The sequence below is a fragment of the Artemia franciscana genome, chromosome 17, assembly GCF_032884065.1.
Source record: "Artemia franciscana chromosome 17, ASM3288406v1, whole genome shotgun sequence".
NCBI classification, from domain to species: domain Eukaryota; kingdom Metazoa; phylum Arthropoda; class Branchiopoda; order Anostraca; family Artemiidae; genus Artemia; species Artemia franciscana.
The window spans coordinates 16,739,351-16,753,157 of NC_088879.1; the positions used below are offsets into that span (position 1 = coordinate 16,739,351).

Below are 13,807 nucleotides of genomic sequence, written 5' to 3' on the forward strand. Positions count from 1 at the left end.
GCTTGGCCACGTAAAATATTATGGCGCTGGTGGTCATGGACATGCTCTTGAAGGGCTTAATTACAATTTCAAAATCTGTGGATCACGTGGAACCTATGTTTGCCAATTGTGAATCACAAAAGATGAAACTCATTCTGGAGAACCCTGACCCAGGCGTCTCTAGCAAATCCACGCTAACAAATAACTCTTCTTTCACTCACAATTCTTTGTAATAAAACTTATTGTTATTTTAATTATAGACACTTTTAACAGACAAAAATGAACTTCTAATGGGTGTCCCTTTTTACCGACAGAAGATGATTTTATCGTGGAAAATCTTGAAGAACAAGCTATCTCAGAAAATTTTAATAAGCCAAAAATTTGAGGTCGCTTAGATATTTTTCTTTTGTGGAAATATACGAAAGATTCTCTAGATTCCTTCTCTGCTCTGCTTAATTCTATGAATACGAAACTCAAATTTCCTAAACAATCTGAGATGAATAGTTGCCTTCCTTCTCTGTATGACCTGGTACACTACAATGACAGAAGTTTTGAGTTTGAGGTGTACAGAAAGGCTACCCATAGTGACTTCGTTAGTTGACAGAGCAATACGTGCATGCTCACCTCATATTCTTGAATCAGGGTTTGAACCCTTAGAGGAATCTTATTTTGGAATCGGTACCTGATCTCCTTAATTAATTCTGTAATTGAAAACTGTATTAAGAAATTCACAAAAACAGATGAAGATACCTCAAATGTTAAGGATACTGTAGTTTATCTTGGCTTCCTTACATAAACGGGGTTTCAGATCAAATTGCAAGAAATCTGAAGAAAAATATTATTTTTACATTTTTTAAACAGGTAGAATTACCAGAAAAAAAAAATCAGTCAAAATAAAGACCTCGTCCCTAAATTCAATAATTACGGTGTTTACAGTATTTCTTGCTCCTGCTGTATATTAGAAGGACAGAAAGAATTTTGGATAGAGTATCTCAGCACCGTATGTCAATCGATAGAGCCGTCAGAAAGAGGAAAAAACTTAAAATTTCAGTTCAGTCCTTGCTGAGCCCATCTTTGACCATCTGAATCATAATGACCAGGCTAGCTTAATTTCTCATGACAATTATTTATTCCATTAATAGAGATGTTTGAAATACATATCAAAATTTATAATTGGCTCTTAACAGGGATACGGGTGGTTTAAAAACAAATGACTCTTACTTTGGTCTTCTTAAACGAGAATTTGATAATTTATTCATTCCAAAAATAGATTGTCACTTCCACATTTACAACTTGATACGAATTGTCGACCCCTCAGACCTAAAAGATCCTATGCTAAATAGGCTTTATTTAAAATTAGACAAATGTGACGTAGTTCTCCACTTTGTTATTTTCCTTCACACGAAGATATCTTAGTCGCTTGTCTAGCCTTTAACTGATAATAAAATTAAACGTTAGATTTTGGTCATTGTGACATCCACGTTTTGGTTTTGTCTTTTTTTTATTCTCTCTTTATGGTCTGAATCGTTCCCATTTTCGCTCAGAAAGTGTAAACTTGGTTTTTTGATGTTTTCTCTGATAGAAGGGAAGCAGTTGTTTCCTTGAAATATCCGCTTTTGTTGCATCCAGTATTTTCGTTGCCCTTATAAAGGCACCATTGTAGGATTTCTTCTCTTAATTTTGTCAATAGTACCGCCAGTCTTACTTTTGTAAATAACCCTTCACTCTGGTCAAGGCAACAATTTTAGCACAAATTACGAAGTTCCAAATTGATATATGTGCTACTTTAGCACCAAACGCCTTCATAATTTTCATTGAAGGTCAAATTTTTGGATACAAAACACATGAATCTAAATAGTTAAATATAAGTAGCCAAACAGTTAAGAATCATTATGACAGGACCTACAGGTATCGGATACTCTTTGTTATGTGCTATAAACTAATGCTATGAGGCCAAAATATACGGATCTATCGTTATTTGTGGAAAAGTTTTTTTTCTTTTTCTTTGCTTTTTAGTTTTATTTCTTATTTCCTGTATAACAGTGAATTAATATTTCAAAACACTTTCGATATTTTCATTTCATCCTAATTACAAATCTCACAGGGGATTTATTCATAAATTTTAGCCCTAATATTAGACAACACTGATTTCTGGACACAGGTTACCGCATATGAAGCGGAAATACTTGAAATCTAACGATTATCAGCGCAAAAGTTTCTCATTCTTTTTTTTTATGAATTCTTGTTAAAAATTATTGCTAGTTAGTCAATATTTGACTAACTATTTTTATTTCTCATCAATTGTAAAGGATGTGCGGTCAAAGAAATTACTTACACGACCTTCGTTTAGTGTATTTTCATTGTAGCATCAATATAGAGAAGCAGTTATTCCCTTTTTGAAATCTTTTTTATTCTCTTTTCACTATTCCTACCCCCCCCCTTAGATTTTTTTTCTTTTCTCTATTTTTTTCTTTTCTTGCTTATCAATGTATTTTATTTATCAGGTCTCTCAAATCTTTTCCTTTTTTTTAAATTACATAACTTTTGTCTTGCTTCTATTTTGTTATATTTCAATGAGTTTTAAAACGATATGCATTATAGAACACTACTTTTCGCTAAAATCCAATAACAGATGGGTTAAACGGCTATTAAACATTGATTAGCTAATACTATCGATATTAGAGATATTATAATTAGCGATAATTAGCGATATTAGCGATATATCGATATTAGCGATATTATATAATAATATAGCCGTTAGCTAATAATAACTAACGGCTGTTAAACATTGATTAGCTAATAATATTTGATGCAGAATTCAGATAATAACAATTTATTAATAGCAATAAATAACATGACAAACTAATTGTTAATAATGATTATTCCGTGCTAATTAAAAGTGTTAATTAGCGATAAAATTAATAAAATAATGTTTTTTTTTCTCAATGCAATATAATAAACAGGCTTATACAAAAATGCAAATCAAATAATACTCAGAAGCTATAATCCCTTGATTCCTGTGGGACAAAGGCCCCACCAGTGGGGTATGGTTGGTTCATATACAGGTTGTGCGAATACACGTAATACTTTGAGTAACAAAATTTAAATACCACGAGAGGAGTCTTACAATTATAGAAATGTCTAGGTGGAACATGATTCCAAGTCGGTTGGGAATCAGTGCTATGACCTGTAAGGAACTAAACATTCTGTTTTCCAAACAAGGCTAAGGAAGTCCTATTTCATTGATAGTCCCAAAATCGAGCAAAGTATCTAATCCCTCTATCTCCTTCTCAGCGTATATACATGAAATTCAATAAAATGTTCTATATTAGACAAGAAGGAAGAAGGAAGTAAAATTTCCTAAAACGAAGAGGTGGTAAAAAACAATAAAAGCATGTTTAGTTGAACCATTTATTTTGGTCTAGCTAGTTATAAATTAATAACTATTCAGGCTGTTGCCTTATGTACTTATCTCTCTGGAGAACTTTTACAATCAATCATAGTTCTTTTACACATTATGGAAATTCACGCGGAAATCCGACCGTATCTTTTCAAACGAGTGCCCAGAAAACGCTACGTTTTAAGGCAAAGTTTTCAAGTAAATGGAGGAAAGTATTAATTGAATTGATCATAATTTGCGTAAAAATTGTAGCTAGGACATTTTACATGCAGCCTTGAATTGTTTAATGTTATAAGATCATGAGCTTTGATGATTCGTAGTCATGGTTTTATTCATTTAAAAATCTTGCCAAGAATTCATCTTGATTTGACCAAATCGTTGCGGAAAGCTAGCGTTTTTCTTAAGCATGAAAACGGACGGAATCTCTGAAGGGATTGCTAAATCCAGAGGGATATTCAAAATTTGCAAATGCACTACTAGTTTATTTCCGGTAATCAGATGGATTATATTTTCCTTTTCAGTTTATGCCTGACTCCAATTGAGTGTTTTATACAGCTCAAAGAGATTGCCAGTAGTCGTTAGCTTCTATTTAAAGGTGACAAATTTAATGCATAGTTGTGTGTGTGCCTTGTTTTGTCCTATGAACAGGGAACAAGCCAAAACTTTCTGCAAAAACTTTATAGGGGGATTGGGGCTAGCGAACTAAGAATTCGCTTTTGGTGGAAGAGGTGCACCATATTTTTCTGGTTTTCACAAAATAATAAACACTATGGTGTTGTTTTTATGGCTGTATTACAAAGGATATTTGCCTAGTAAGAAATAGTGAATTACAAATCAAATACTCAGTGAAGGAGTTAGATAAGTGTCCTTAATTTCAAGTCTTACCACTATGACCAAGTTTATAGAACAAACAGTGAAGAAAATTCAAAACAAAGATTCTTGACTGTTTTTGACAATCCTTCATCCCTTAATTATGTGACTATCTACCTTAGTTCTGCCCTATGAATGACGTATGGATGGATGATAGATAGACTTATCTATCAACAAATGAAATGAGGTAATTTTTATACAATCCTAAAAAGGGCTTATGCCAGATTTGCCTCTCACTCATTCGGACTATCTTTCTTGGCTTTTTTTTACAATTAACCATGGCTTGATGTCTGCAACTACTTGATTTTAATTGATTATTTATACAATATTTATTATAGTGTACTAATTATAAGGTACTACTTAATGTACTATTATAATTATAATGTACTATTGTACTACTTAATTATACATTATTATTATTGGAAAAATTATATTTTATTCGATGCCTAAAAGTTTCGGTAATTTCGTTTTATTCAAAATAAACAAAGAATTTGCCCCATATTTTTGCCACTTTGGGGCTCGAGAGCAAGTAGCTTCTGACTTTTTTTCACTTTTATTTACATAATAAACAAAAATATAAACTATTATAGATATCATCCATCCATATACGTATGGATGGATGATAGATAGACTTATCTATCAACAAATGAAATGAGGTAATTTTTATACAATCCTAAAAAGGGCTTATGCCAGATTTGCCTCTCACTCATTCGGACTATCTTTCTTGGCTTTTTTTTACAATTAACCATGGCTTGATGTCTGCAACTACTTGATTTTAATTGATTATTTATACACTATTTATTATAGTGTACTAATTATAAGGTACTACTTAATGTACTATTATAATTATAATGTACTATTGTACTACTTAATTATACATTATTATTATTGGAAAAATTATATTTTATTCGATGCCTAAAAGTTTCGGTAATTTCGTTTTATTCAAAATAAACAAAGAATTTGCCCCATATTTTTGCCACTTTGGGGCTCGAGAGCAAGTAGCTTCTGACTTTTTTTCACTTTTATTTACATAATAAACAAAAATATAAACTATTATAGATATAAATCACTACGCTAAGGAAAAATTTAAATTTTGCTAACGCGCAGCGATTAACTACAGAAACATTCCTAAAGACATCCTAAATTAAAAATAATAATAAAAAAAACTACATAAATGTTTCTAGAAGCATCCTACACTAAATAAAATAACAATGAAAGGAAAAGAGAGAAAAGACAATCACCTTCTCTCAAACATCCCCAAGGTAACAGCCCCCATCCAAATACATCTCCGTCCGCCCAAATCCCTTCAAACCGCTCCTCCCTCCAGCCCTATAGCTCACTCTTACCCCCCCCCCAATAAAAAAAGAAACTAATTCCCCAACAAAAACCCTTTTAATCTTTTTTTAAACTGTGGAAGGTGCTCAGACTCCCTAACACTCCCTAGCAGGGAAGTGAATTCCGTACAGAAGGTCTAAGATACTTCTAAGTAAAACCAGATCCTACACTATTTTGAATATCCCCAACCAAGTCATCACATCTTCTTGTATCATTCTCATGAATAAAATTTCTAAGCCTGTAAAACTCATTAAAAGTTTCCGGGACTAGATTTTGCACATAATTAAATACAAACATTGCCACTTGATAGTCCTTTATCTGTCCAACATTGAGTAGCCTTAGAGACTTAAAGCATGTACCGGTGTCTTTAACTTTTTTACGTACTTCCCAATTATTCTTGCCACTTTATTTTGTAGCATTTGCACACGCTTGTAATTAACATAAAAATTGCCACTCCAAACTAAACATCCGCATGATATATACGGGTAGAATATTACCCGTATATATACGGGTAGATTACTACCCGTAGGGGTAGATTATTTACTGCTGATGATGAACACTGTATATCTGTTCGAAATATCCAGTTAAACAATTTTATATCTATTCACTGTCAATTAAAAGGTTTCATCCCTATTTTGAACTGTTTTACTTTCGGTAGATTATTGCAAAATATATCGTGCGAAGAGTACATTCCGGCGGAATATGCTTCATTCTTATGAGGATGCCAACTCCACGTGCAATTTTAGTGGAAATAATGTCTCTATAATGCATCCATGATAGACTAGAATCAATATGGAAGCCAAGGTACCGCGGTGATTTATTTTGTAAAATAGGTTTTACACCTAAAACCTAGCTGAAGGCAGATAATCAGAGGTCGGTACCTGCGCTATGCAGACCATTGGTGAGCAAGCCAATAAGTAAAGTTTTTTTTAGATAACGGCAAAGAAATTCTGTCAATGAACAAAGTCCTCTCTTATTTCATTCGCTCGAGAAGCTTATTGGTTGAGCCAGAAAACCTACAGGAATATCTTGCCATGTCGCCAAAAAACTGGCAACGGTATGCAGAAGAATTTAAAGAAATGATCGCCACAAAACCGGGAATGCGACCCAATGCAGTCAGAGTTGATCAGTTAGATAGAGATCAATTAGAACCTGGGAAAACTACATTTCCTGGTAAGTGTTTCTACTAAACTTCTTAACTTTTTCAAGAATTTGGTAACAAAAGAAAGAATGAAAGAGAGCGATAAAAAGAATACACGACTAATAAAATAAAAGCTAAATTCAGGTAAAGGGGGTCGGACGTCGTCCAATACTTCTTGTACAAGTGTTTAGAATAATGTGTAGGAAAAATTGCCGCAAAAGCTTGGTGTGCAAATATAGAAACAGGGAGGCCTGGGGTGGTAACCGAAAACAGAGGATCACTACTTTGCCTTGGTTATTGTTTCTTTTTGTAATGGAATTTTCTTTTCATACCTGTAGTTTTTTCAATAATTAAAATATTAACGATTGACACGACTTGTTAAATTGAAATTCCTGAAATGTGAATGAAAGAAGCCAATAGAATTAGTCTCTAAGGACTTCTTCCCGCGAAGTAGCAAAAGATAGTGACCTTCAATCCGTACCTAATTTTTGTACCTCCTCCCTTGTGTTATCTTGACAACATATTCTCCAAAAGGTATTCCCCTCTTTGACCCTTCAGTTTGTGGGAGTAAATGGAATCTGTATGAGAATCAAATCCCTACAGGCAAAAAAAATGAAAAATACATATATAAAAAATGAAAATTTGTATATTCTACAAGTGGACCTTCAAAAATAAAAGAAAAAGACAATTGAGCTAAATTTTTAAACAGTGCCAACTTCCGGTCTGGTAGAGCTAGTTCAAAAATATGCTATAAATTAGAAAATGTTACTGTTTGTTCTTAATACAGCCAGTTTGTTCGTAACATAGCCTACATTTTATGAAGAGTTTAGAAGATTTTTTTTAGGACTTGTAAAACTATTCCACTCGTATTCTTTTTTTGAATAAATTAAGCCTTCAGACAAATTCCTGAAGAGAAGAAATTTTCTTTTTCTCCTGTATGTAGATATAAAGCCCCTGAGGCATTGATAAGTTTCAGCTTGCATGTATCTGAAAGTTGGGGTTGCTTTCAACTTTTATTTTCATCAGAATTCTCACTGACCTAACTTTTATAGGCACCAAATTGCAAAGAAAACGATAGCAACTTGAGCTGGAAAAATTTTCGAGTTTTCGGTGCCGAAATAATAAAACGGCGCCAAATTTCATCATTATAATAAAAAAATAATGTCCAAAAAATTATCTTCCTGAGGTGGTTCAATCGTCAGTCGTTTCCTTCCCTTCAGAAAGAAAATCAAAAGAACTAAATTGATATTAATCATTTAGCTAGTGATAAACTGCAGTCGACTTTTGGTGTCCATCATGTTTAGGCTTGAAAATCTTGCTCATAGGGTGCCGTTTTTGCACCGCTATCTGTTGCCCAATGAACCACTGAAATTGATGCCAAGAAAAGTTACGAGTGCACGGCCCTTTAACGTTGCTTTAACGAGAAACCCTTGGGCAACAGGGGATATATTATTCAGGAACACCGCTTATGTTTCATCCCCATAAATAAACAATTAGCAAACTTTAAGTTTAAGAAAACCCATTGATTTCCTGTTTTATGCTTTTAAAGTTATTTTTAAACCCATTGAAATCTTTTTTATTTTTAACCCCTTTTTAAATTTTTTTCACCTCTCACGTAGAGGAACTTACTGGCTATCCTCAGTTTGAGTTATGATTATAACCACAGGGAGATGCAGATGCAAACAATGCTCAACTGATTTGGTAGAATTGTTTAATTTGTGTCCCATATTTCTAGCCATTGTGCATTTTGTTCTCCGTCCACCTCAGTTAAGTTATGCCGGAAATCCGGAGTATCAAATAACATGGCGGGAGTATGTCAAATAACGCCACCTTCTAGCAAATATGCCAAAACCACTCCAAAAAGACAAAGAGAAACTGAATGATATTGAGAAGAAATTAGTAGCGCTAAGGTCAGCTAGCTCAATGAAAAGAGATGTTACTATTGCCTTTTCTGCTGAAGGATTCTATACGACAGGGATAATGACTGATATGGTACAGGTATGTCACAGTAGACTGGTCTATTATGAATATAATAGTTTATTTAATCGATTCTAAAATGCCTACACATTAATTTGCCCCGTGTTAATCCGCTGATTCCAGCGAAGGATAACAATTTTTTGTTTTTGTATTGGATTATTAATGTTTTTTTTTATCACATAAGAGTATGTAAGCTGAGTCCAAAGCGAAAACAAAACAAACAATAACAATCAAAGTTATACAACACAGCAAATGCAAATACAATCTTAATGTCACTGGGTACAATTTTGCCGTTTTTAAGCAAAATTCAGTAATAGATGAATAGATAGATAGAGGGATAAGCTTTAATTTTCACCAAAATTTTCATGACACTGCCAAATTTCTTTGGTATAGTCACATTAAAAAGCGATGCAAAAAAAAAGAAAACACACACAAAAAAAAGAAAACAAAGCACTAATCAATCCTTCTGGCTTTAGTTATACATTTTTACAAAACTAGGTATAAACTGTTCTCTAACCGCTGGTGGGCACAGCGTACCGGCTGAAGTTTCTCAACAGGCACTGCAACCTTACGCGGGAGTCGTTTTGTTGTGGATTGAGGGGGGAAAGGGCTTTCTGGATTGAGTGGATCAGAGATTTTCTTCCGAAATCAATGCAGGGTTTCTATCTTTTTTTTTCAGATTTCTTTTTTTTTGCATTTTAGAATTTGTTTGCAGCTCTTCATGCGACATTTCTGGCTGCTTCGAAACTATCAGAGCTCTTTTTCGAACTCTTTCGAGCCTGGCGCCTTGAGAACGCAAACTCAACACAAAAATAAATCTATGAATTTCAAAGTAACCATCACACGAGGAAATAGGGCTTAAATTAGAATAAGCAAAATTGCTACAAGCTTTACTGAATGTAGAAAACCTTATATAGAAAAACCTTTCACTACGTTTTTTCGGAGAGAGTTCAATAACAATGTTTATTCAACGTCTTGAGATGTAAATTTTCTTCTTGAATCTGGTCGAAATGTAAAATAAATTTACAGTCTTTCAACTAAAAACGGAATGTTTCAACATTTTGTTTAAACATATTTGGCAGTCACAAAAGTTCTCGAACTAGCTAAAACTTTGGGTTTCAAATAGTAATGTTCTCCTATTTATACTGTATGGAAGCAAATGCTGGAAGTTAAATCAAGGAAGTTAAAGGAAGTTAAATGCAGCAAGAGAAGAGACTCCAAGCCTTTGAAACAATTGTCTGCAAAATAATCCTCAACAACAACAACTACTACTACTACTAACGTAAACTAGACACATGTCTTAAAACAGAAAATATACCAAATTACTGGGCAATCATTTTTCATCAACATGATCAGGACTTGAAGATGGAAATACATGGGACGTCCTGTGTGAATGAAACACGACCAAACATCAAAGTCCATCCTTTAGTGGCAACCAGCAAGAAAGCAGCAAAGGGTAAAACCAAAGAACACACTACACAAAATATAGCAGAGGGACCTTCTCAATGGGAATACATACAACATTTTTGGCTTTCGCATTGTCTGTGCATATACAAGGCCTTATGTACTAATAACGACGTCATATGCAAACGCTCTTTTTACAAAATAACAAACATGCATACACACAACTCGTTTTTATAAAGATAGATAGATAGATAGATACAATACAAATTAACTGCGTAAAACTTGCGAATATACAACATTCTTCGCTGTCCAATTGTCGCTGCATATAAATTGATTGTCAGGTTTACCGACCCTCGAACATGCAACGTACAATTATCCATGGGAAAAACAATCAGTATTAAGATCAATACCACATTTTTCAAATGATTGACCTTGAGCTTTGTTGATGGTGATTACAAATGCTAATCGAATTGGGAATTGCAATCTTTTAAATTGAAAAGACAGATCCGTTGGAATCATTAGAATGCGAGGAATAAAAACAGCCTCACCCTCAAAAGGCCCTGTCAAGATTGTGGCCTCTATTACGTTTTCCATTGTTTTTTTTTACGGCAAGTCGCGTGCCATTGCAAAGCTTTGGTGGGTTGATATTTCTTAACAGTATTATTATTACGCCTATTTTTAGTTGTAGCACGTGTGGTTGAAACCCTGAAAGATCCACGGAATTTAAAAATTCAGATGGATAATTAACCGCCTCATTTGGTTCCAAAACTGTGTCGACTGACTTGTAAAGGACTGCCTGGTCTCGAATCTTGGTCAAAACAATATTATTGATTTCTTGGACGTCTATGTTTTTGGGAGCTAGAATCGCTCTTTCACTTAGCCATTTATTAGTTTTATAATTGTATAGAATATTTGGAAATACTTTTTCAATCAATTCATTTTTGGACGTCACTAAATTACAGAATTCAGCAGGTAGTTGTATACGTCCTGAAATTGAGTCTACTGGGAGCTTTCCGTTTCCAATTGCCAGTAATTGATCTGAAAATGTTTGACCAGAGTCATCGTTTTGCAATCAGACACGCATATTTGTAGTTAATTTTAATGTTTTTACGTGTGCCCATAAATTAGAATTTTTCAGGCAAGCATTCATTTCGTCTGCAGGGGTTGATCTAGGTATTATAGGTAATGTTTGCCTGAAATCTCCCGCAAGCAATATTAATGTGCTGCCAAAGGGTTTCGAATTCCCTCGCAAATCTTTCAAACATTGATCCAGAGCCTCGAGCGATTTTTTGTGTGCCATTGTGCACTCGTCCCAAATAATAAGTTTGCATTGCTGCAATACTTTACCCATCCCAGATGATTTGGAAATATTGCACGTGGGAGTTTCTGTAGAATGCAAATTCAGAGGCAATTTCAAAGTGGAAGTAGCAGTTCTTCCACCAGGCAGCAACGTTGCGGCTATTCCGGACAACGCAATTGCCAACGCTATATCATTTTTTGATCGAATTGATGCCAGAATAACTTGGAAATGTTATTTTGTAGATACGACAATAGATCACTCGCACTATAACTTTGTTCACGATCCAATTCTACACATGTCGAATCAGCAGCGGTATGATTAGGTGAAGGCATTCCCAAATCCTGAAGAGGTTTGTTTGCTATACATCCGTACAAATCTTCTATAATAACTAAAGTGTAGTTATAAATTTCTGATGTAAAATCAAAAGTCATATCTGACGTCTCTAACCGTTTTCGATGGAGTTTATCTTCGGACATTGTTGACTTATATTTTTCCCATAACTCTGTAGGAGCTGATGGAGAGCAAGTTGTTAAAATGATGCCAAACAATGCACGAATTTGACTTGGAGTTGACGTTTCGCACGCGTCATTGATGCAGTTATCCCAGTGTTTGTCATTCTCCAATAAATTCAGAGCTTGGCATGCACTACGGTAAGTGTCATGTATAGTACCGTTTACAGTTCTCAAACTCTCAAAGGACGTCGGACCGGGTACGTTCGCCAAAAGCAGGCGTAGAAAAAAGCATTCATGTTGATTGGGGTGAACGGTGTAGTCTTCCTATTGTGGTATCTTTGAAGATGGTAGGTTGGCCGTCGACTGACTTACCCTGTTTTCGACGTTCAAATACTTTATTTTTAGTATTCCACGTGTAATACGAAGGCACTTCAGTATACAGCAGTTTTTTTTTGCAAAAGAATCATTTTTGCATAGCGAAAAGAAAGCAGTTAACTTTGTATCCGGTGGATTCAGGGCTCTTTGTAGCTCGTTGGTGTCCGAGAAATAAACACGTTGACCATTCTGTAAATGTATTGCTAAGTGAACACCAGCTGGACTACGTTCATGTATCGGAAATGAAAGAATTCGCCAAACAGCTTCATTACTGCTTATGTATCTTCCAGCCTGATATTTTACGATTTCGTCGATATCTTTGATTTCGGACTGCGAGCCAAAAACTGCCATGTCACTGCCTTTGTTGACGTATTTACATATTTATTTGATTGCCTTTACGGAGTTTCAGTATTCAACGTTTATGTGTGCATTAAATGTTTTTGATAATAATGGGGAATATGGAACAACCCACTGGTTATCTACTTCGATGGTGGTACCGTTACGTTTCTTTATTATTACTGTTTTACCGCCATCTTCAGTAGATCTTCTTCTATATTGTGGGTAACCATCATTGCCAGTAATTGTGTTGGATACTAAAAGTCGAGGACATTGCCCTGTGCACCTTCCTTTGGCCATGCAAGGTGAATGTTCGTTCAATGCACCGCAAGGTCCATGTATCATATTTTTTACAACAATATCATATAACCCCTTATCGACATTTTCATCAGGTATTTCAGCGGAAATCACATCATCAATTTCGTTAGACGTAATTTTATTATGTAGCCTGATTAGTATATGTGCGTGTGGCGAACCTCGTTTTGCCATTCCACTGAGTACATCCAGCATCACACTGACCCAAACACTTCAAGTTTTACTCTGTAGTTTATCAGTGATTTCAACTTTTGCCGGAAGACACGGGCCGTAATGTCATGTCTATGAACCGCCGATTGTCCTTGAAGTAAAAGCTGCTGTATCTCGTCCCAAGATTGATTACATGTAAATGTAATAAATAAATCTGGACGACCATAGAGACGAACATACGCAATAGCATCTTGAGCATATGCATGCATATGACGGGGACTGCCAGCATATGACGAAGGTAAAATCGTTAATCTTCCAACGTTTGTGGTATTACCGTCATTTACTACTGCATCTCGCAAATGAATGTATTATTCAGAGCGGAGCTTGTTCTGATTCAGGCGGATATATAGCAAACGTTCTGATTCAATTTTTGCATACATATCAACGACATATCGGTGAAACAATTGACGGCATTTTAAAATAAAATTCTCTTCATCCTGCCGAATCATTAGTCTATAGGAATAATAATGCATTGCACTGCATTTCTTATTCATTTCTTTGTTAGTGGCTGGATTCATCAATTTAATATTAAAGTGATAGCCGTCGGCTCCATCCCAAAAAATGATAGGATATTGTAGGGCATCGTAGCATCGATGAGTTTCAGCAATTCTTACCAACTGAGCGTTTCGCTTATGAAGAATAATATCTCGAGGTAAAAACTGATCACCGACCATAACGATTGCCACTTCGTCGATAGTTGGAGCATTGTATCT

At 34.8% G+C, this 13,807-nt stretch overlaps 1 protein-coding gene across 3 annotated transcripts in view; it reads left to right on the plus strand.

Moving 5' to 3' along the window:
- The first annotated feature begins 1,863 nt into the window (after positions 1-1,863).
- The window catches only part of LOC136037928 (ribonuclease 3-like), a 104,786-nt gene continuing 92,842 nt past the window's right edge, over positions 1,864-13,807 (plus strand). For 2 of the 3 annotated variants that reach the window (XM_065720792.1, XM_065720791.1), the window contains exons 1-2: positions 1,864-1,887; positions 6,518-6,757. In XM_065720792.1, coding sequence (XP_065576864.1) covers positions 1,872-1,887; positions 6,518-6,757 — 256 coding nt within the window. In that variant the 5' untranslated portion in view covers positions 1,864-1,871. Of the gene's footprint in view, positions 1,888-6,517; positions 6,758-8,460; positions 8,718-13,807 lie in introns of those variants that run through there. The other variant, XM_065720789.1, reaches the window with a different exon arrangement.